We start from the raw sequence: 24,433 nt of genomic DNA on the forward strand, positions 1-24,433 counted from the left end.
TAGTATTTGTCTTTGGTTGCAAATATACTTTAATAGCTTCATTCACTACAACCACATTTGGGTTATTTATTAAAAGTCTGTGTCAAGTGATTACATTCGTGAAGAAAATTTGAGCTGCTAAATAACAACAAATTGCAGGCACTGTAGGCTGTGATGGTTGAGGGGACAAAGGTGAAAAGCTTATAATTGCACCACTGTGCTATGTCAGCCTCTATACGTTTAACAACAGGAGATTTGCACAGATGTTTCTTTCCACCACTGGTTTCTTTAGGACATACCAGTGATTTTTAACTAAAAATTGCAATTAAGTACTTTTGAATGTAAATGTGTTCTCCCTTGCAAGAAGAAAAAACCCAAGGCAAATAAACCCACATAAATGTTTTATAACATGGGCATCCCAAGTTGCAGTCAGTTCTCCTAATCTAGATGGCTCAGGTGAGGAAAGCCAAACTTTTTAGATGGTCCCTATAGGAAGGTGCTGAAAAGGGGATTCTCCACACCATGGAGCTGTTCATCAGATCAGGAAAATTATGTCATCTGACATCATGATCTGGTTGTCATCTTGCATCTGTTCCAAGGCCACCTTGACTTCCGCAGATGAAAAAGGGTTTGGGTTGTCTCGATTGATGGACTCCATTAGGCTCTTCAACCCCACAGACTGCGCATGAGCAGCTTTGAATACCTCCAGAAGGGCAGCCTTGAATGCTTTCAGTCTGTGCAGGTAGAAGAAAACAAACAAGGAGTCAAACAGTATGGTTTGGCTACACAGAACTCGGCTAGGCTCTCAAGCCATGAAGCAGCTAAGATGCTTTTAAAGAACAGTGTTTGAGCTCTGAGTCTCCCACCGCTGTTTGCATATTATTCTCTGCCTCTGCCACAAGATGCCACTGTGTTTCTGCTGCAGGAAGCGACAGCAGTCTGCAGTCTCTATCCATCTTTAATAGAGAGAATACAGAACTGGGTGAAAGAGGGTGAACTGAATGATCCCTCAAGTGGGGCACTTTGGATCTTAAAAAGGCCAGCCATGAAGCCACTGAAGGAAATCCTTATGTTTATGCCTTATGAGGCTCGGCGGGGGGGGGGGGGGGGGGGAGATGGGGAAATCCCTCACTGGATCAACATGAAACTTCACAATGAACCAAAAGAGATGCAGCTAATTTGCATACCTTAGTCATAAATAACTAGCATCATTTGACAATCTTTCAGACATGACAATCTTGGGTCTTATTATAAAATTACTTTGAACTACAGAAAACTACAATAAGACTGAAATCCCAACTGCCCTTATCTGGCAGTAAGTCTCATTTAACTCAGTAAGACTTATTTCTGAGTAGACACAGTTGAGATTGCACTGTTAGCCTCTGAAAATAATACTGACAAATGAGTTTTCACATCAAGGGTCAAAATAAGCATGGCCTTCTTTGTTTTATTTATTTAAACTACCACATTTTCAAAATGACCAGCCACAAGACTACTTGTAATTCTGCAAAGTCTCAAGGATCACACTAGTGCTTGAGCCTGAATCCCATTAAACTCTGACCTGTAATATTTATTTGCATACTACCCACCTGGATTCAGCCAACTTTGACTTAGTCTCACCAGTGCCCAAAGGTTCAGTAGTCTTGGGAGTGTGTGCCTCAACTATATAATATCAAGGAGAGATGAGTTAGTCTTGAAGGTGTCAGAAAATAGGGGAATGCAATGTCAAGTATTTACCAACAAACTTTGATCTATCATAAACCAGCATAAACTTTAATGGATTCATCCTCTTTATCAGATGTGTCTAACGGGTAATTAATGAATAACAGATTTGTTGCTCTAATAGACTTGTTCAGTCTTTAAGCTATAAGACTTTGTTGTTTTTGCTGCAACAAACCAACACAGCTCTTTCTCTCTGGAAATTATCCTATTTATATAGCAAATATTTAACAGGCAACCCGTGTGGTCTAGTGCAAAGGCATCAAACCAAGACCTATGACTGATGCTATAATCCTACATCCACAAACCTAGTAACAAGTCTCACTGAACTCAGTGCGATTTATTCCTTAGCCATCTTCTGTAGGGTTGCCCTGTTACATACCTTTTTATTTCTTGAGTACTGTTACCACAGAAAAATAAAACACTTTCTTTGGTTAAAGAGCAGTGGATTTTAAGAGACCCAAGAGCAAAGTTAACTCAAAAGGTTTGCAAGTACTGGAGAAACAAATACAGTGGTACCTCGGGTTAAGAACTTAATTCGTTCTGGAAGTCTGTTCTTAACCTGAAACTGTTCTTAACCTGAAGCACCATTTTAGCTAATGGGGCCTCCTGCTGCCCCTGCGCTGCCGCCGCATGATTTCTGTTCTCATCTTGAAGCAAAGTTCTTAACCCGAGGTAATATTTCTGGGTTAGCGGAGTCTGTAACCTGAAGCGTATGTAACCCGAGGTACCACTGTACTGTGTATATGAACAATTTGCAAGTGGTAAATTCTGGAATGGCGAAAACAGAAAAGCAACAGTTTTTCATAGTCTGGGGAGTTCTCCAGGGAAGTCTGCGAGTTGACACTAAGCAGCTCCAAAGCTATCACACTTTCAGCAAGCTTGCCAGAGGTGAAGTGACTTTTGCAGCCAACTGCATGCTGAAATCCCTTGTGGGCAGATTCTACTGTGCAAATGAATCAAAAATATAGCGCAGGAATGCTTTTTTTTATCTGAATCGATTCATCTACTAGCCTGAGGAAGACCGGAGGGAAACTGCTCACCTTCTGGCATTTCCTCTTCAGTGTCGCTGAAGGAATAGGGATCATGAGTCTCCCCTTCCACTGGCTCATGACCACTAGAACGCGTCTTCCTCCTACAGAAGGACAAAAAGTTTATAGCAATATTCTCACCACCCACAAATGGATAGAAATACCTGGAGTGTGTAGATTTGTGGAGAAAGGGAGGGAGAGGAGTATTGAGCTAGAAACCTCATTTTATTTTTTTAAAACTGTAAAAAATTATTCTGTGAAACTCTCCCTCCCTCCTATCTTCTACCTGGGTAGGGGACTGAATACGAGGGTAAGACTGGAAGCCAGTGACAATGGGAGGCAGAAAGCTACGGACTGAATAAAGTACCTTCCAGACCCTTCTAGTTTTATTACCTACTTCGGGTTTGTCCTTCAGATGGGTTTGAAACTTGCAGCCCTTCAGATATTGCTCAATTACAACTCCCATCAGCTCTAGACAGCATGGTCAATGGTCAAGGCTGAGGGAAGCGGTAACTCAACTACGTCTGGAAGCCCAAAGGTCCCCACATCCCTGTTTTAGAAGAAAGCAGTCCAAATTATTCTAGATTTTACATTAAAAGCCATATTCTATGCAGTAACCTAATTGTAGCCATTCAGGTGGATGTATGGGGGGGACGACAATAATATTGCTTTTAGTTTTAGATGTCATTATTTGGGGTTGGAGAAGGAATGTGCAATCCATTTGCTGTGCGTAGACTGCACTGGTTACCTATTGAAGCGGGTTGTTTCGGACTATAAAATCTTTGCAAGTATCTTAGCAAAGAGGTTGAAAAAGGTGTTACAAGAAGTTATACATAAAGATCAAGCGGGTTTCCTTCCTGGCAGACAGATGAAAGGTAATATAAGGAATATAGTCAATCTGTCAGAATATCTGACAGCCAGGAATGAGAAACAAGCAGTGTTAATATTTGTGGATGCAGAAAAGGCCTTTGATAATATATCTTGGGACTTTATGTTAAAAAATTTAGAACGCATGGAGGTGGGGAATGAATTTTTTAATGGAATAAAAGCGATATACACTGAACAAAGAGCTAAACTGATTGTAAACAATATGACTACGGAAGAATTAAAAATATCAAAAGGTACGAGACAAGGATGTCCTCTTTCACCATTGTTATTCATAATGGTTCTGGAGATTTTCCTAAATTCAATAAGGAGAAATGAAGCAATAAAAGGTGTGTCAGTAGGCCGTAATGAATATAAAGTAAAAGCCTTTGCTGATGATCTGGTAATAACAGTGGAAGAACCGCCGGAAAGTTCAAAAGTTGTTTTGGAGGAAGTTGAACAATTTGGTCAAGTGGCAGGGTTTATATTGAATAAGAAAAAAACTAAAATGTTAGCAAAAAATATGGATCAAGGTATGATAGAAACAATGCAACAACAAACAGGGATAGAAGTGGTGAAAAAAGTTAAATACCTGGGAATCTGGTTAACCCCCAAGAGTATTGATTTGTTTCAGAATAATTATGTGCCAGTGTGGAAGGGAATAAAGAAAGATCTAGAGGTGTGGGGCCGAATGAAGTTATCCTTTTGGGGGAGAATTTCAACGATTAAGATGAGTGTGCTGCCAAAGATGTTATTCTTATTTCAGACAATTCCAATAATTAAGGGGACAGCGATATTTAAAGAGTGGCAAAGAGCAATTTCAAGATATATCTGGCAGGGTAAGAAGCCAAGAATTATGTATAAGTTATTAACGGATGCGAAAGAAAGAGGCGGCTTCGCCCTGCCAGACTTGAAATTATATTATGAAGCTTCATGTCTCTGCTGGTTGAAAGAATGGATAAAGTTTAAAAATACTGAGTTATTGGACTTAGAAGGTTTTGATAACAGATTTGGCTGGCACGCATATCTATGGTGTGAGAAAAGAAAGATTCATAAAGGTTTCGAAAACCACATCTTTAGAAGATCTCTCATAGAAATATGGGAGAGATATCAAAGTTTATTAGAATCAAGAACTCCCCACTGGCTATCTCCGTTAGAAGTTATGAGTCTTAAGAAAGTCAATATGAGGGGGAACTGGATTACATATAAAGAATTGATTATAAAGGAAGGAGGAAAATGGAAAATGAAATCCTATGAAGAAGTGAAAGAGTATGTGTATGATTGGTTGCATTATTATCAGGTTAACGAAATGTTTAAAAAGGACTTAAAAGAAAGAGATTATGAGGTAAAAGAATCGAAATTTCAAATAGAAATAATAAACAATGAAAATAAAATTTTGTCCAAGATGTATAAAATCTTGCTAGAATGGTATACAAAAGATGAGGAAGTTAAATCGGTTATGATACACTGGGCCAGAGATTTGGGTTATAATATACAGTTTAATGATTGGATAAAACTGTGGAATGAAAATATAAAATTTACGGCATGTACTGCATTAAAGGAAAATGTTATGAAAATGATTTATAGATGGTACATCACACCTGTGAAACTGGCAAAAATGTATAAAACATGTAATAAGTGTTGGAAATGTAAAGAAAAAGAAGGAACATTTTATCATATGTGGTGGGATTGTAAGAAGGTGAAGGGCTTCTGGGAAATGATATATAATGAAATGAAAAAGATGTTGAAATATATGTTTGTTAAGAAACCAGAGGCTTTTCTTCTAGGAATAGTAGGAAATGAAATAAATAGAATGGACTGTAAACTTTTCCAATATGCAGTAACAGCAGCGAGAATATTATTGGCCCAAAAATGGAAACAGGAACAACTGCCGACGCTCGAAGAATGGAGAATGAAACTGATGGAGTATGCTGAACTGGACAAACTAACAGGAAAGATCAGATATATACGAGATCAAAAGTTCATTAAGACTGGGGAAAATTTTCAGACTATCTGAAATGTGTATGTGATGAGCAAATAACACTAGTGGGATTTCAAGAAGTTCTGTAAATGATAGAGGACTATTGTATTGATGAAAACTAAGTGTGTGAAGGTTTATAAAATGCAATATAAAATTAGGAAATGCGTATTTAAAAATTTGAATAATGGATGATTGTCAGAGAGGTTGAAGGAAGTCTAAAAGAGAAAATATGTGATAAATTTAGATTGGATACTATAAATGTATGTTGGAAAATTTAATAAAAATTTTAAAAAGAAAGAAAGAAACGAGTTGTTTCAAAGCTGCCCACCTGCCCATCACCTGACGTCATGTGATGCTTCCCTTTGAAGCCCCAACTTTCAGAACTTCCAAGCAAGTATCCTGGCAAGGGCTTTCCATAGGACCGGAAGTGCATCTTGCTTGCTTTAAGCTCCCAATTGTTGCTTTGAAGTGCCTCCCTCCCTTCCCCGCACCTGTCATCATGTATGATGTCAGGTGGGGTTCCTGAAAATGGCCTCACGCTTGCTCTGTGAGCCAGAGGTTCCCCACCCTGTACATTATTGTGTGCAACCACACAGCTTGTGCATTATGCAAAACACACACAATGTGACCCAGATTATCTGGGCCAGTGAGCTGCATGTAACTGTCTGAAAGCAACCCACCAATTGAGCCACCGGCTGAACAGATAGTTGCAATGAGATGGAAATGCAAGATGATCCATTAAATATGACAATTTTGTGGTTTTGCTATCTGTTGCCCAATGAAGACTTTTTCTTGAAGAACAAAAAAGCACATGTGGGTTCTCCTTACACCGCTTTTCTTTACTTACCTCTTTTTCTCTCTCGTTTCACTTTCTTGTGCAGCTTCATTCTCCGTGTCTGGGTCTGAACCATCTTCAGTCTGCTTCTTTCGCTTCTTTTCTTTTTCCAAAACCTTTGAAATGAAAGAAGCCCAAAGAATCTATAAGTAGGTCAGCTAATCAGCCATTTGCTCAGGAGCCGAGAGGTCTTAAAGGCAGAAGCCATATACACAGCCCAACAAGACAATGACAAAAATCCACCAACAACATACAAATCAATATGGCTAACCTGATCCAAAACACCCACCCACCCCACTCACACATGAAAACAAAGATCACCACAGCCAATCACAAACAAACAACCACACCCTAGGCTAACCCCAACCTCTCTCACCACCAAAGGAACACAAGTGAATAGCAGAGAACCTGCACAAGCGACGCTGACACAAAACCCCACATATATTAAGTAAAATAGAAACATCGCCACCCGACCCCACCCCCCCAACTCTTTTTCCCCTTTTCTTCCTAATGTCTCAACAAATGAAACTGATCTGTAAAAAATGTTACTTGGAGAAAAAAAGAGAGATTGCACATACTTTTGTAAACCAAGAAAATCTTTAATAAAAAATAATAATCAGAAGGTGCAAAAAAAAAAAAAAAAAAAAAAAGGCAGAAGTCATCAGCAATGTGGCTCCTTAGAACAGGAGGGTGAATCTTAGGTGGTTTTAAGCCTTAATTAAGGTTCAGTCTCCAAATAAATGAGATACCCAACACTGTAGCTTGAGGAGACATATAACCTGCACAGAAGCATGTTGACTTCTGTGTTATGATTAATACTGCAAGGATTTAAGACAATGTGTAGAAGAATGCAACCATTCGTTTCACAACACACCTGATAAAAACTGACTCTGATTTTCCTGCTCGCTGGACCAAAATTATGTGGCGACTAGCTAAGACACCTTTTTATTCCATCAGGCTTATGCAGGCAATTAAGAATACCTATTTCCACAATAGTTATTTGATTTAAATTCGTTTTATATTATTTTTATTGTATGGTTTTATGCATAGCTGTTGTGAACTACTTAATTAAAAAAATGAAATGGCAGTAAATAAATATTCTTATATAAATAAATGGTGGCTGTATGGACAAAGAGATTGATTTACTCAGTATAACTACAGTCAATAAGCTGACCACCTGCATCTGTGAAATGCTTTGTAATTCAGGAGACTGTAAATTCTCCTCCATGTCTCAAGAAGGCACAACCCACCCACAATCTCACTCGAAAGCCCCCAGGAACACTACTAGAGAAGTAAGCATTCATTACTTAGTATAGCCACTGCAGCTTCTGTTGGCTCCAGCTTGCCGTCAATGACATGGAGCTGAGATCAGGATCAACCAGCTAATGTCCAAGTAACGAGGGGCAGATTCATATACCGTATTTTTCGCTCTATGAGAGGCACACGACCATAAGACGCACCTAGTTTTTAGAGGAGGAAAACAAGAAAAGCCAGCAAAAGCCGCAGACTCGCTCGCTCAGCAAGCCTCTTTAAAGATAGAGCGGCTCTTGCTGGCTTTTCCAGGAGGCGGCAGAAGGGACTGACGGGCTGCCCTCTGTCCCTTCTCCCACCTCCCTAAAAAGCCAGAGCAAGCTGCGCAGCTATCGCTGAAGCCAGCAGAGCAAGAGCGATAGCTGCACAGCATCTCTTGCTCTGCTGGCTTCCCAGCGAAGCAGGATGAGGGACAGAAGGGGCTCCATAAGGGCTCCCTTCCGTTCCTCCTCTCACTTCGCTGGGAAGCCAGCAGAACAAGAGGCGTTGTGCAGCTCTTGCTCTTGCTCTGCTGGCTTCAGCGATAGCTGCGCAGCCTGCATTTGCTCCATAAGACGCACACACATTTCCCCTTTTTGGAGGGAAAAAGGTGCGTCTTATGGAACGAAAAATACGGTACATTAGTTACTAATAAAGGAAGGTGTATTTTACTGCATCACACTGTTGGTCCATCTAACTGAGTACCACTTCCATTCTCCAGTGTTTCCAACAGGAGCCTCTCTCGGCCCTACCTGGAGACAGCTGATCTTTTGAAGATAAAAGCATGTGCTCTACCACCAAGCTACGTCCCTTCCTCATGAGTTCAGGATGTCTGGGCAGCAGAGGAGGCAGCGTGCTCCATTTCTTCTGCTCATCCAACCTGCAGCATTCCTCCTTTCGTTTCCCAATCTCACCCTTTGTATGAAAGCATTGCCGATGTGTGTCAAGATACCAAATACAAGCCAAGTGAAGAGAATTTTATCACCTATGCACAACTGCTCAGAAATCTGCAAGATGGGGGGGGGGGGAATGACAAGATTTTTGTCTCTTGGAAGGATACTACTACAACAACTGACTTATCAAGTGGTCCTAACAGTGCTGCAAGTCACCACATGGTAAATAGTTACCTGCACTCTCTCATTCTGCCCTTGGCTAAGTGGGGCAGCACCATGGTGCACTTACTTTTTGCTACTGAAAATCCTTTACCCTTCAGGAACAAGGATGCATGTGTTGCTTCAGCACAAGCAAACGGCCCTTTGATCCCCTCCTGAAGGACTAGTAATTGGTCCTGCCTCAACCCTGGCCAGAAGTCAAGTGCAATAGAGCTCTACTTTGTGCAGTAGAGATGCGCACAGCAATGACCATTGTCAGGGAAAAGCTTCAGCACAGCAGCAATAATTCTGGTTCCTGGACTCAGCAGAGTGATGGAGTTCTTCTGTCCAATCCAGCGACATCTGTGTAGCTATTCACACAAGTGCTGAGCCATTACAAAACTCTGTACAGCAGATAACACTATAGGTTTTGGGAGCAGCAATACAATTACCGTATTTTTCGCTCTATAGGACGCACTTTTTCCCTTCTAAAAAGTAAGGGAAAATATGTGTGCGTCTTATGGAGCGAATGCAGGCTGCGCGGCTAAGCCCAAAGCCAGAACAGGGAGACGGAGCGCTGTGCAGCGCTCCGTCTCGCTGTTCTAGCTTGGGGTTAGCTGTGCAAAGCTTCCGCAGGGCAGCAGGGTGAAGGCTGTCCCCGAAGCCAGAACAGCAAGAGGCTATCCCAGAAGCCAGATCCCTCTTGCTGTTCTGGCTTCTGGGGTTCAGAATTTTTTTCTTCTTGTTTCCTCCCCCCCAAACTAGGTGCGTTTTATCATCCATTGCGTCCTATAGAGCGAAAAATATGGTAAGCAAACCTCTGCCACTCGATGAGAAAAGACCAGCATCCTCTTCTGCCGTTTGTGAATATGAAGGTAAAGGCCATCTAATTACTGATCACTATAGGCCACCTTGGGAACATTTACAGGGAAGAACACTTGAAATAATGGATGACATTAGTACCATTAAAAGATACAAGCCAAGCGCTACCAAATACCTGTCCCCAGGTTAGATGCATATTTTTTTTTGCCCGTTATGATAACAGGCAATCCAACAATAGTTTGCACACCTTTTTGAAGTAGGCAAATTGCACCAGCTCTAAAGCAGCTTTGGCATCCTGCTTGTCCACTGTTTTGCTCATCCTGGCTTTAGCATGTGCAGTTGAGAGTCTGATCAGAGTTTCCAGCGTACGGGCCGTTATAGGGGAAGTCTGGAAAGTAAGATAGAACCATTGAGCTGCTGAATGATAAAAAGAATGAGACTCCCATTTCTGGCAATCACTTGTAGAACAAATACATAGCAGCACATAAAGGGGAGAATCCACAGGGCTCTTTTGCTATAGGCCAAGCAAGGAGACTACCAAGGTTATGCAGCTGACAATTCAAGCTGCAGGACAAGCCTCTGATAAGCACTGCATGCTCCTGTAATCTTCCACAATGTGAACTGCAAATGTCTCTCTCTCTCTCTGTCTCTCTCGCCTAGGCAGGAGACAACTACATGCAGCCTCGCTTCAGGTTGCATTTTTTCAGGTTATGGAACTGCCGAAACCCGGAAGTACTGGAACGGGTTACTTCCAGGTTTCGGCGGTCATGCATACACAGAAGCGCTAAATCGCACTTCGCACATGTGCAGAAGCGCCAAATTGCAACCCGTGCGTGTGCAGACACACCGCAGCGGGTTGTGAACATGCATCCCGAACGGATCACGTTTGCAACCTGAGCGTCCACTGTACATGTAATTTCTCAGATCCATAAAAAGAATCTGCCCACCCATCTGCCAATACTAGTGTGTTACATGCAGTTGCATTTTTTTTTTAAAGTGTGCTTTAAATTCAATGGGATTTTAATCTGAGGCTACAGGCTCCACTCCTAGATTTTGTATGTTATGGATGGGGGCCAGGGAACGTTATGGTGCTCAGGTGACTTCTATCTGCACAAAATCCTCTTATTAAGCAGTGTTGCAGCCCTATAGCATTGTTCCCCTGCTGCTGTTATTCAGAGAGGAAAGTGAGGATTTCCAGGCCGAGTTCGGCTGACTGAAAAGCAGCTAAGCTGCACATCGGAAAGCAAAACAGCTGCATAGTCAAGGCTACTTTGATTCAAATATACAGTACAATTATTTGTTCCTCCTCCTAAGAGTTCAAAAGAAACATTGCTTTTACCTCAGAGGTCCAGTGGTGTAAAGTAAGCTGAGGAACAACCACATGCCCATTGCCATCCAGAAACCTCTGCAGTTCAGCAGGTGTCTGAACTCGGGTTTCTTTGTGTCTTAACACAATGTTCTTGTGCTACTACATCACATGTAATATGTAATTTTCTCAATTTCAGCTTTGCTCTCCTCCCCCACCTTTTTCCCAGTAAAAAGGACCCAGCCCCCTACTCACTCTAGCCACATCAGAGCTGATCTGGTCCTGACTGCGAAGAGAAGAATATTCCTGAGCGATGAAGGCTGCTGCTTCCTCGGTCAAGACTGGCTTGATCATCTTGGCAAAATGAATGTATTTCCTCATGAACTCCACACTAACGATCTTCTCTCTGTTTGGCAAACGCAAAGTGATCAAGTTCTGTAAGCAATTCAAAGTAGGTTCCTAACCTTCAATGGGTCGAATACACAGCCCTAACTGTAAAAAGATGAGAATTAAAGCCAGTGAACCCATTTGCCATTTCCCTTTTATGAACCCTGCAGCCTCACATCCCTAAACTAATGTTTGTATTAAGAACTGTGGTGGAAGCACCTTGCAGGAGGGAAGTCTCAGAAAAATGCGGGGGGGGGGGGGTTGCCTCTCTGGAGGACTCTCCTTACCTCCAACTCCCAGAACTGCCCTGCGCAGAGAAGGAAAGTAGTAGGGGGGTCCCCAACACAAAAAAAGATGGAGGGGCGGAATCTTCTCTATGAGGAAGAGTAACAGTGCTTAAAGGCTTTCAAGTTTAGTGGGGCGGAACTACTAAGGAGGATAATATGAACAAAAGCTTATAAACTCATAAATGCTGGAGCCAAAAGTTCTCCTCTCTTGCCACAATACCTGTCACCCAATGACTTTGGATTGGCAATAGATCCACCACAGACAGAAGTACAATAAGCGTAAGGAAGTCAATGAATTCATTGCCACAAGGTGCAGGGCTAGTTGGGGGTTGGAGAGCTTCAAAAGGGGGGAGTCATGGAAGATGCAGCCTATCTATAGCTCATCCCTGCAATGAGAGGCTGGCGAACAACAAGAGTAGGGCAGTTCCTTCCATCTCCTGCCTGTGAACTTTCAGACACACAGCTCACCATTGGAAAATAAAAGCCAAACCTTTGGTTTGATCCAGCTGGGCTGCTCTTATACTATCTAACCAAAACTTCCTGTCAGTTCCCGAGAAAGCAAAAATATTGGGTGTGTGTATGTGATATAGGGCCCCTGAATATAGGCTACTGATTTGCATTTCTATAAGGTTTGGAGGCTGCGCTTTAAGCCACCTGCGTTTTAAGCTACAGTAAGTGTGGCAGGAGAAGAGATTACAGCAATCTATCTGCAAGGAGGAAGACTGTGGGAGGCACTCACTTCCTCCTCTTAGGCCCATGCAGTAGATCGTCGTGTTTTTCATACACCTGCAGCTCGTGGTCCTCCTCCTCAGCAAAGGCAGGATCATCGGTGGCCAACAGCTCAACGGTGCTGCCCAAAGGCATGGCTGGAAAGAGAAGGGAAGGGTTGCCTGGAGACATATCTAGGTCACATTCAATTACTATAGCAACAGACATGAAAACCAGCACCTTCTCACTGTACTGTTTCCTGAAAAGCTCCATTTAAAAGAGAAAAAAAATCTGGGCAGCAGAGCAAGTTTTAAGTCACTACCGATGAGAAAATATTATAGCAATTGGGCAGTGCCTTTACTGGCATGTGCATGGGCCTCTCTAGGCATGCACTGTGCGCTCAGTGGCACCATTCCTGTACACAGCCATGCAGAAGTGGAAATTCTGGCTGGTACAGCTTCCCTGCAGGGATGAGAAGAGCCAAGTTGCCAAAGCTCCCTCTAACAATGAAAGCAGGCGTGGTGAAATAAACTTGCATTATTGGTCCATTTTTGACTCTGACCCTACCCACAAGGGGCATGTTGCCCAGGAGGAAATGTGGCCCTTGGGCTGAAATGGTTCCCTGATCCCCGTGATAGGAGAAAAGTCTTCTGCTTTTTCTCCCCTACACATCTGCATGCTAAAGTTCTATTTTCTCCTCAACTTCCAACCTGGCTTCCTGTTAGTTGCAGTGGAATTCCTTATCTAATGTTAGGAGCATCCCTGCGTTCCACAGGCAACTTAACATGATCGTTCCACCTCCCACAACAGCAAGTGAAGACCTGAAAATATGCCATGGCACAACAGGAGTGTTGCTTACAAAAGAAAGAAGCCTTGGGTAATTCTGATTAATTCTCATGTCACATAGGATTTCCCACAAAGCTTTTCGGGAAGAGAGACTCACCATCTCCATCCTGTTCACCAGCTGCTCTGTAACGATGCATCCGCAAAACATGGTCCGAAATCTCCCGATCTAGCTCTGGATCCATTTGATCCAAGACAATGAAGAGCAAATCAAATCGAGACAGTAGAGAGTCCTGCAAGCCAATGTTCTCCATGGGGGTTTTGTATTGGTCATACTGTAAAAAGTTATATGAAAAAACAGCACGTTCAGCCTGCAACTGTTAAGGGTATCTTATTCCTAAAGAGGGAAATAAGGCCTACTGGATGGGGAGCGCGATAAAGAGAAACCCAGCATTTTCTGAAATAAAAAAAATAAGAAGCACAAATATTGCTACTTATGCATACCATGGTACTGTTTTTAAGTACAGAAAATGCAGGTGAATGACAGCCAAAGCTTGCCATTCATATTCCCCTCATTCTCTATTACATAAAAGAACTCCATTTTCAAATAAAGACAAACAAACACAAACCACTGTGGTGACTCTGGCCTGCTTGACAAGGCTATTGCCATTTTTAAAGCCACTTTTAGGAACAACAACAATCACATGTCTATTCATGTGCATATATACCTTGTTCCCTTTGCCTACGTATTACAGCACTTTGTTTTAATTGTTTAATATTAAATTATCCACCCTGAAATCTTATGTAAGGCAGGCTATAAATGGATTAAGTAAAATGTGTTTAGTACAATTCACAGCATGTACCTGGGTCATTACATCGTGAATCTCCTGTTTCTGTCAGCAAACCTCACTCATTGCATGAAAGACCACAATATCAACTCACGTGGTAAGTTCATCTGGATCACATGTTTCAGAGAACTCTTTCTCTATCAACTTGGGGGAAAGAGGGCAGGAAGCACCCTACCTGCTTGCCAGTCACTGAACAAAGTGCAAAATGCAGATTGATGCCAACTGAAGAATTTCACCTGAAACTATGCCAGGGGTTCACCATCAGCAGTGTGTGAGAATGTATATGACCATCTGCAGAAGGCTATCCCCATATTTAAGATGACACAACCTCTTTAGCTGCAGCCCCACAAAGTGACTAACAAAACCAGTATCAAAATTTAAAGCAATAAAAAGAAAACCAGAATGGTCTGCAAGGTCAACAACTCTGCCATTAGGTGTGCCTGAAGAAGCATCCGTAAGTACTCACCTTTCCATACACTGGGTTGGCAGCTGCTAGGACGCTGCAGCGAGCATTGAGCTGGGCCTGAATACCTGCTTTGGCAATGGTAACGCGACCTTGCTCCATCACCTCATGGATAGCTGTGCGGTCAATGTCAGACATCTTATCAAATTCATCAATGCATACCACACCCCGGTCAGCCAAGACCATGGCACCTGCTTCCAGACAACGCTCTCCTGAAGACAGTAAATTGAGAGTACACATGAGTTTGGACACAGCTCCCTTCACACCTTTCCAACTAGGTGAACTGGAATACTGATATCCAAGCACTGAAGTGTTATACTACTTCCCCATCTCCATGAACACAGTAAGCTGTCCCAGCACTGTCCCTTAACATTCAGTAAGTCCTACAGAAGATCAAAGACAGTCTAGCCCATTGCTATGGGCCTCCAGTTGCCCTGGATCAGAAAATCGAAGCACACATGTTGATTACACCCATCCACTGACCACAACTTCTTGAGCATTCATCTCCAAGTTAGCAAAAGCAATATGCTAAGCAGTACATATTAGCCAAAGGTTGCTATTCCACCTGAAAAACAGGCTATTTAGCAGAATTAGCTCCTAGAGTACTGTTTCCATCTATGAAGCTGCCAATAATCTGTGCAGCTTCTGCGCATAAATGCTTACTTACCAGTTTCCGGGTCTGTAGTGACGGCAGCAGTCAGACCAACTCCAGAGGAACCCCTGCCTGTGGTGGGGATGGCCCGTGGAGCTGTGCACAGTACATAACGCAGCAACTGAGACTTTGCAACAGAAGGGTCACCTGAAAGAGAAGAGAGAGTGGGCTCGTTATGATGTTAACACCGCCTCAGTACAGAACCGCTAGCCTTCCATTTTGGCCCATGAGACTATCATGGCCAAACCATGCTCACTTGATGTCGTCTATGGCATCAGGTATGGGGCAGACAAAGCTGAAGCTGGGCCAAAAAGGGTTTTGCAGGCATTGCTGATTGGCTGATGATCAGCACCCAAAAAGCCCTACGCAAAGTGCTGTGCTCGGGACTTCACAACTGCTGGCTATCAGCTGACCAGCGCCACCTGGACAGTGCTGGGCTGTGCCTTTGCCCATGGGGTTTGATTTCAAATTGCAGAAGCCCAGACAGGTCACACAAGGTCACAGAGGCATTAGGTGATTGACAGATGGGTGGCCCTGGCCCCAACTACTACAGGACAACTAAGTGGCAAAGCAATACAACAAAACAGAATTTAAACATCTTCAAAACAACTAAAAACATCTAAACTATGGCTAGCAAGATATGAACATTTCCATGATATATATTTTTTAAAAGAAAAGTGCCCACAGTCATACCAATTAGCAGGATGTTAATATCCCCTCGGAGGCGACTTTTGTTCTCCAGCACCTTCTCCACTCCACCAAGCAACATGCAGAGAATTGCCTTCTTGATGTACTCGTGCCCATGGATACTGGGAGCCAGAGACCTTGAAAGCTGATCAAACACATCCTAGTTTCAGGAAACAAGTAGCAGAAAAATGTATTAGGAGGTGCCCATAGACAATTAACCATGGTTTCAAATGGCAACAGAAATCAAAACTACTTTCAAAGCACATCAGGAAAAGGAGGGTTCCGCCACAATTGTATGGAGGGTCAGAACTGGTTTAAGGTAACACCCATACTGGAACTAATATTTTTCATTATCAGTTGAAAAAATGTAATACAGTACAGTGATCATGATATATTATGGAATACGTCAGTGCAAGATGACGCTACAGAAACACACTAAGATGTATTTGCTTATTAGCGGTATTTGAAGGCCAGTATATGCCGAAGTTTCTCAATGTCTCACAACAACAAAACCCCACAATTTAAAACTGAATAAACCATAAAATGAGCAGAGTAAAAATAGCTTTAAACATAAAAATTCAATGCAGACATTCCTAATCTTACTTTTAGTTTTGATTTTACCATAAACAGGCTCCTTGCAATTAAGCTCTAAAGCCCTTCACACTACTCTCTGCAACCACAGTTTTTAGCACAAAGTTTACAAGGTCCACTTAACACATTCCATTTTTAGGCACATGGTTTAAACATTGTACGCCTCAGAACTGACTACAAGAAACACATGGATTGGTTGCAACTCTGCTGAGTCAACATTAAAGCAAACCTGAATCTTCCCAAGCAAAATATGTGAAATTGCCCTAACATCATAGCCCAATTTACCTTTGAGTGGCTTTTGCTGAATTTTTTTATCTTGGAAATATCAGCTGATGAATATTCAGGCCGAACCTCCTTATTCATCTGCTTCACTTGGCAAGCAATCAGAATAGTCCTAGAGAAGGTGAGAAAACACAGACCCTTTGTTACAGGTCTAGACTGACCAGCTGCAGATTAGCGGAAGATTGCTCAATTTTTTTTTGACAAATCTTACGTCAACAAGTGTTTGGTCCATTTCCAATGAGACTTTAGAGAAGGTACAATGCTCAGGGAACCCTTTTTTAAGCCATACTCCACTTCACTACATTAATATCTGCAGAGCTATAATGTTTTAAATTTTCAAAAGACTTATATTCACTAAAATGTATCTCCAGGTTTTTTTTAAAACACACACAGAGATAAAACACCATCTGAAGAGTCTTTGTCTGCTTTCTTCTTATACTATATGAATGGTCTCCAAGATGATGGGCTGGTTCACATGCAGCTAGAAGCCATGGTTTAGCACTATGTACACAAGCCACAATGAACCTGAACTAATTACACACTACCTCCCTGCCACGGCTGCTTCCCAATACTGGCCTCATATTGAAGGCAAGTCTGAAGTGGGGGAAGCCTGTGCACACAGATGGGGAACAATGTCATTTGTCCTACAGCCCCTTCTCCTTAATTTAGTGTGAGGACAGGCAGGTTGTACTTGATGAGCAGAAAGGGAAAACGCTTCAGAAGCACTTCTAGTAAACCCAAATTACCTAGGAAAAGTATTAATTGGCTACTAAGCCAAAGAACAATTTGTGGACCTCTGAATATGATACTAAGTCTTCTGGGTGCTGCTACTCTCCTGCATTTAAGAATGGCATGTTCAATGGGAGGATAGAGGGATTATCAGATTTTGCATTCACAATTTACATATTGGCATGTGTAAATTCTTATGTATGCACCACCTGCAATTTTAGGAGAAATGTGTGATGGAGGAGAAACAAAGGAAACCATTTTGTGAGGGGCTTCAGGCAAATTCTTATGATAGGAGAGAGACAGAGAAACACAAACAAAAAAAAAACCACCTCATACTGAGAGAGGCCAACAGAGATCACATAGACCAAAAACAGCAAGTCAATGCTTAAAAGGATCATAAGAACATGTGTGAAGGGCAGAATCACACAATTTATCAAGAGAACTAAGATCTACATGATGCACTTTAGAAGTCAGGCTATCTGGAATTTTTTCAGCACATATATTTGGCAATGTCCTTTGTGAAATAAACTGACATTAATCCTCTTATAGAATGGGGGGGGGGGGCAGGTCTTGGCATAGCAATACCTTCCCTAGGACAAGGCAGAATCTTTGTAAACTGCCAGAAGATTTAACAGACAAGAGGAATGAAGTTTAAAATGTTGTAATATCATTACCATAACTAGGCAGATAATGTTTTCAGATTCTGTGACAAGTAGGCAGTAGTAAGGGCAAGAATCCATTGCAAGAAGCCTTGCTGAGTCGTATGATTTTATGACAGCACGCCAACAAATAAGCTTGCCTGTTGAGCGTTTTACCTAAATGTCCCTGAAGTGTAGCCACCTTTCTTTCCTGGCAGACAACGGAACGTCCCAATGACCTGCACTCTGTCCCCTGGTTTCACCTTGTCTACCAAGTCATCGTCTAAAATGATGTCCACAGAGCGAGGGAGCTGCCCAGCTGGTGCTTTCTCTGGCATCTCTTGGATTGTGATTGTCTGGTGGTCCTTGTAGGTAGACAGGCCAAACTCTGTCTCAAGCGGGTTGTTCTCTTCATCCTAGATAACCAGCGTAAGATAAAAATATAACTTGCTTTTTAGTGTAGCCTGTTATGTCCACACTGGGTGGTGCCCAGGCATGGTCCAAGTGCCACTTAGGGAAATCCTGTCGTTAAGTAATTTAGCAAGGTACGTCATGAGAGATTATTTTAACTGTAAGCTTGGAGGATCATAAAATAATTGGTTTTTTTATGGGCAAATAAATTGAAGAGATTCTGGTAGACTCACTACTTCAACACATCAACACTTTCTGCTATTATTATTTGTTAAATTTGTATACTGCCCTATACCTGCAGGTCTCAGGGCAGTTCACAATGTATCAAGACACAGCTGGTTTTTCAGCCAAAACAAAATCGTCACAGTTAAGGAAGGTTACAAGCTGACCAGTATATCCTGTAGATCACTGTGTAGAAGCAGTTGCAGAAGCATCTGTTGCTGCAGCATCTGTTTTGCAGGAGGGGTTACACATAGAGAAATTGAACAGCACAAACCCTTTCAGACAACAATTTTCTTTGGGGGGTGCATCATTTAGAACCAATTTTCAGGGAGCACAAAGGGCAGCAGGACAAATAGCCTCCCTCAATTCTCTCTCCTTTTAGCAGAAAAAGAATACATGAAAGAAGTGCTCTTAAAGAGGTATGAAACTGAGCAGAAAATAGACTTGAGATAATTTGGATAAAGGATCCACTGAGGAATGCCCATCCGGTTGATGGGAACACCCTTGAGGACACGGAACCCACTTGGCTCACCTTGGTAGGGTAAACAGCAGCTGATGGAAAAGGTTCCAGGGATGTCATATCTGTGTACCGGCGCTCAATTGTCTTTTTGGTAGCAGGGCAATAGTGTACACTGCGCACAATCTTTGGGCGGACCAAAGAACCTGTGTTGGAGTGGGAACAGCCTTTAATTTTGTTTTAGGTCACAATACTCTGCAAAAAGAGATGTTGCATTAACAGCATTCACCCCAGACATTCGCAAGTGAAATTCCAAATTTCCATTTCAGAGCCTAACATTAAAAGCCTGATTCTGTCCAGGGCTACAGCCTAAATACCTGTTTAAATATGCTGTAACTGACTCCAAAGGAAATCTATTTCCCACAGGTGCTTCCTTACTCCCCAGCAATAGCCATGACCAACATCAGAGCTCATGAATGTTCTTTTTCAGAACGTGCTTCAACATTCCCAATTCCTTGTCAGATTCCTACACTCTCTCTCTTCCAGCTAATGCAAAGACAGGAAGAAATCCCAAAGCTAGATTGACAGTCTCCAAGCTGGCTGGGGGAAGATTCTGCTGCTCCTGGCCCACTCCCCGTACCACTGTTTCCACACAAATGTCCTCTCCCACAGTAGCATCAAGAGACAACCCCCACCCCAGCCACCCATCTTCCTTTGTGACGGCCCCACCCCAGTCAAAAAGGCATTTGCCAAGGTAACATTTACTTCCACCCAAATACATAAGACCTATACAGGTATTACAAGGCACATAAAAACACACAGGAAAAAACAAGGGGTTGTGTGATGGCTGCGCCCCTGCCCTCTTCAGTCTGGCACTATCAGCCTTGATTTGCAGACTTGCAGAGAGCAACTGTGTGAAACAGGCACCCTCCGGAGTCCTGCATGCAAGGAGGCACCTTGTGCATTGTGGAACCCATGGAACTCATGGAAACAAGAAGCTCCCTGCTTCACACAGTTGTCTTCTGCAAGTTGAGGCCTGTGGGCAGCATACTCATTGCCACTGCCCCCCCATGTTTTCTCTATACTTCAAGGCAACACCAAATAGGGTCACTATATCCATTATGCCACACTTAGCTTTGCCCTGCAGAGTCATTTACTTAGATCACTGATGGTACATGTTTTCGCAGAGAAATCATGAGAGGGTCTTAAGTGCTTGAGAAGACTACCATTGGTCCCACTACATTCCCATCCATGCAGTGTTAAAAGCTGTCCTCACTTTGTTTTTTAACTCACATTTTGTTACAATACCCTCCACACAGACAATGCAGCTGAGAAAGTGGGATGTCAACGTCCGTGGTGTCACATGTTTAGATCCAAAGCTTCCCTCAAGCCCAATGTAAAAATCTTCATATTGCTTGGAATAGGTGGCATCAACAGAAGCAACAAAGTCCTTCAGGGCACGCTGGAAAGCCACCATCTCCTCAAAGGCACTGTTCAGCAAACTGGAGCAAAGATGAACAAGACTCTGGTGTCAGAATCCCTAATGCCATGTCAGCCCCTACCAATATGTCAGTTGCTGGCAGTTTTTCCCAGGGGAAGGGAGACAGAAGATCCCTGGTCTTCTAAGGGACGCTTATTGGCCTTCCTCCCCTTTCCCATCTCTGTGGCCAAACAGTTCTTTCTTCCTAAATGGAAACTACATCAACTTCTGCCATTTTACTCTGCTTATGCTAAATCTTCATAACACTTAGGCAGGAAGAATCCACTGCATAAATATAAGATGGATTTCATGCATGATCTAGTTGAGATTCCTGCACTGAAAGGGGTTGGAAACTGCAGGGCGAGAATCCTCAGGGGTCCTTCCAACTCCACAATTCTATGATTCTGTAATGGGCTGCCCTAGCTAAGAAATGCTACACCTGGAAGCTTTCCAGCAACAAGAGCCAGAGAAATCAGCCACCATGGCTCCTGAAAAGCACTTAAGACAGCCTTCTCTTCCTTTTTCATCTCTTTTGAGGTTATTGTTTACATTGTGTTACCACTCAATGGGCTGTTTTATATTTTCAAACCCTGCTCCAGATTTAATTCCACATATACAAGTTTCTTACTGTGGCAATTTTAAACCATTGTTTATCAATCACATTGACAGTAGCATCTTATTCTTTAAAAAGTAGCTGTCATATGCAGTTCTTTGATTCCATTCCAGTGTGATGCATATTAAGGCTTTTGTGTCTTAAACGTTGCATTATATACAACAGATCTATTTGTATTCATTTATTAAAAAAACAGTTGTACAGGAGGCAGTGAGATGTTCCTGAGCTTGCAAGTACTGTAGCTAACCAAAAGAAAAGGGAGGGGGAAGGGTAAGAGTTGGAAGGGACCCCTAGAGTCATCTAGTCCAACCCCTCCGCAATACAGGAATCTCAACGAAAGCATAAACATACACACACTATATCTATCTATCTATCCGCGGTGACCCAGCGCAAGTTTAACTTACCGACTGGCTCTTTTCTCATTTTTTCTTCGGAGGTCATTGATGTTCACAATCAGGCGGTACTGGTTGTCGCTAATCATGTCCCGGACTTTACTCTGGTAAATCCCCTGGTCCTCCTGCAACAAATATCAGATCACAACCTTTGCTAGAGCCCAAGACCCAAAGCATTGTGAGGGACTCCGGCATCACGCAGGGTGACACGTCCCCCCCCCAAATAGAAACAATCGCAACTATACACCTGTACATATATATATATATATATATATGTATACACACACACACACACAGTCATACCTCGGGTTGAAGTTGCTTCAGGTTGAGCACTTTCGGGTTGCGCTCCGCAGTGACCCGGAAGTAACGGAACGCTCACCCATGTGCAGACGGTCAAAATGATGTCATGCGCATGTGCGGAAGCGGCGAATTGCGACGCGCAGACGTGGGCTGCGTTCGCTTCAAGATGCGAACAGGGCTCCAGAACAGATCCCGTTCGTATCCAGATGTACCACTGTGTGTGTATGTACAGTGGTACCTCGGTTTAAGTACTTAATTCATTCCGGAGATCCGTTCTTAACCTAAAACTGTTCTTAACCTGAAGCACCACTTTAGCTAATGGGGCCTCCTGCTGCTGCTGCCGGAGCACGATTTCTGTTCTCATCCTGAAGCAAAGTTCTTAACCTGTAACACTATTTCTGGGTTAGCGGATGTAACCTGAGGTACCACTGTATACACACATATACATACATATACGCGCATATATATATGTATATCCACGCAGCATAACCATCAGGATGGGCGTGAGCTCTATTCCCTGGGGGCTTAAGCCCTCCTTCCCCCAGGGGACCCCCACCCACCTAGGCCTGCCTCACCCCTATGACCCCCCCCCCGGCCTTTCGCCAAAGCCCCTTCGCAGCCCCGCTCGGCCCGAGGAGGACGCAAGAGGTTTCCACAGGCACCCACAAAATCGGGATTCCAATGAATTCAATTTTACGAAGCGAGGCGCGCCGAGGCCCAAGTCCTAACGAGTCACGAAGTTGCACTCTGCACATGCTCGGCCGCCGCCCGGCCCACCTCGTCGTCCAGGAAGTCCAGGTAGTCCCTCTGGGCCTCCCTCAGCTCCGCGTCGTCCAGCACCGCCGCCGCCGCCATCCTTCCTCCCGGCTCCGTCCTCTTCCCTCTCCGGCTCCCTCACGGTTTTGGCGCCAAAAGCGCGCCGCCTTTTCCCGCCAAACCGAGCGGAGGGCGGGGGGCGGGGCTCTCGGACACGCCGCCCAATGGAACGGCACGCACGGCGCGGAACTCCGAGCACGTCCGGAAACTGCCGGCCAATCCGGCGGTAGGCGCGGGAGGGAGGAGGCGGGGCCCTCGCGCCCCCGGTGCATTGTGGGGCTTGTAGTTCGCGGCCGTGAGTTCCTGGTTTCTCTCGGTTTCCCGCGCGAATTGAGCCTGCCTGTATAACACTGCAGCCAGGAGGGGGCGCTAATAGGCCTTCCCCCCACCAAATAAGGGTCAGCGAACTTTTTCAGCCGGGGGCCGGTCCCCTGTCCCGCAGACCTTGTGGGGGGCCGGACTATATTTTTTTTGGGGGGGGGGAGAACAAATTGCTATACCCCACAAATAACCCAGAGATGCATTTTAAATAAAAGCACACTTTTTACTCATGTTAAAACACGCTGATTCCTGGAACCATCCGGGGGCCAGATTGGGAAGGCGATTGAGCTGGATCCGGCCCCCGGGCCTTAGTTTGCCCACCCATGCTCCAGTGCAAGAGTTTGGTTCCTTTGCTCTCCACTGCTACAGTCGGGAGCCTGTTATCCCTGGGATTCTCCGGGAAAGAAACGCCTAAGAAGAGCCTTGCAGGATCAGGCCCATGAATAGCCCACCACGTCCAGGATCCTGTTCTTGCAACGACCAACGTGGGGGGGGGAAGGGTTAACAGCACCCCCATCCCCAGACGCCACTCCCCATCCTGCTCAAATCCCCTGCAACATATAAACACACAGCTATTCAACGTGTAAAAACTTTTTTTTTAAAATCAATGGAGCCACACGACTGTCACGTCCCTCTTGGCCCAAGAGCGCTATGCAAAGGAGCCTCTGCAGCAGCAGAACTTTCTGTGATGTGTGACGCAAAATGGGGAATAAGAATCACTTACCCTAAAATACATCTTTCAACCTGATCTCTCTGTATTTCTTAAATAACCGGTGATCTTTAGCACATGATTTTGACTGATGCCAGTGGTCCTCCCTCTGTCGGCAAAGGAGCACTTACTTAACACCTGCGGGGGCAGGATTGCTCCCTTAATCTCTCCTCCTTTTTTTACGCTACGGAAGTTGTGTTCTTTCTTCTTCTCCTTTCACACATGATCATGTGTAGTGAATTTGAGGTGTTTAATAACAAATAGCCTACCCCATCATTTTCCTTGTGATTGGTCATATCAGCAGAATCAAGTGCCACAGAATATCTGTTCCGCATTTGTAAGACCTCAACCGTTTACTTTGGAACTCCCTGCCCATTGAGACCAAGCAGACGCCTTCCTTGTACTCTTTTCAGTACAGTTCCTGCTAAAAAACATTCTTGCTTAGACAAGCCTGCCTAGATGCTTAGAAAGTTGCGGTAGTTTTAATCTGTTTCAGTATTTTAACATTTTTATGTTTTAAAGTAGTGTTGTGTTTTTTTCTTGATTTTCTTGGTTTATCTTTTTGTAAACCACTTTGAAGGTTTTTTTTTAATGAAGAAGAGGTATATACATTTTATTAAATAAACAAATGACAGCTGACACTGAGCATATAAAGTCTTGTGTTCTTTATATACTACTAATGATGAAATGGCTCACTAAGACTCTCAAGCATTTCAATTTTCTTTCTGTTAAGTGTGTG

General features: G+C 43.4%; 1 protein-coding gene across 1 annotated transcript; it reads right to left on the reverse strand.

Moving 5' to 3' along the window:
- On the reverse strand, positions 1 to 22,785 carry MCM3 (minichromosome maintenance complex component 3). Its single transcript, XM_080997374.1, has 17 exons — positions 22,626 to 22,785; positions 21,561 to 21,673; positions 20,357 to 20,565; positions 19,139 to 19,269; positions 18,151 to 18,389; positions 16,610 to 16,718; positions 15,740 to 15,893; positions 15,062 to 15,193; positions 14,398 to 14,606; positions 13,244 to 13,418; positions 12,332 to 12,458; positions 11,174 to 11,324; positions 9,860 to 10,000; positions 6,422 to 6,525; positions 2,742 to 2,833; positions 1,569 to 1,641; positions 1 to 713 (listed from the first exon to the last, which is right to left on the reverse strand). Exons 1-17 carry the CDS (start codon positions 22,701 to 22,703, stop codon positions 515 to 517), a joined length of 2,436 nt encoding a protein of 811 aa, XP_080853500.1. The 5' UTR covers positions 22,704 to 22,785; the 3' UTR covers positions 1 to 514.
- Positions 22,786 to 24,433: the final 1,648 nt, after the last annotated feature.

This window comes from Podarcis pityusensis (genome assembly GCF_964106645.2).
Source record: "Podarcis pityusensis genome assembly, chromosome: 3".
NCBI lineage: Eukaryota > Metazoa > Chordata > Lepidosauria > Squamata > Lacertidae > Podarcis > Podarcis pityusensis.

Coding starts and splice junctions, on each gene's coding strand:
- MCM3 (XM_080997374.1), bottom strand. CDS start 22,703: ATGGCGGCGGCGGCGGTGCTGGACGACGCGGAGCTGAGGGAGGCCCAG. Junction 18,390..19,138: donor CTGCTGTTTACCCTACCAAG/GTGAGCCAAGTG, acceptor CTGGTTATCTAG/GATGAAGAGAACAACCCGCT. Junction 14,607..15,061: donor CACTACAGACCCGGAAACTG/GTAAGTAAGCAT, acceptor TACTGTCTTCAG/GAGAGCGTTGTCTGGAAGCA.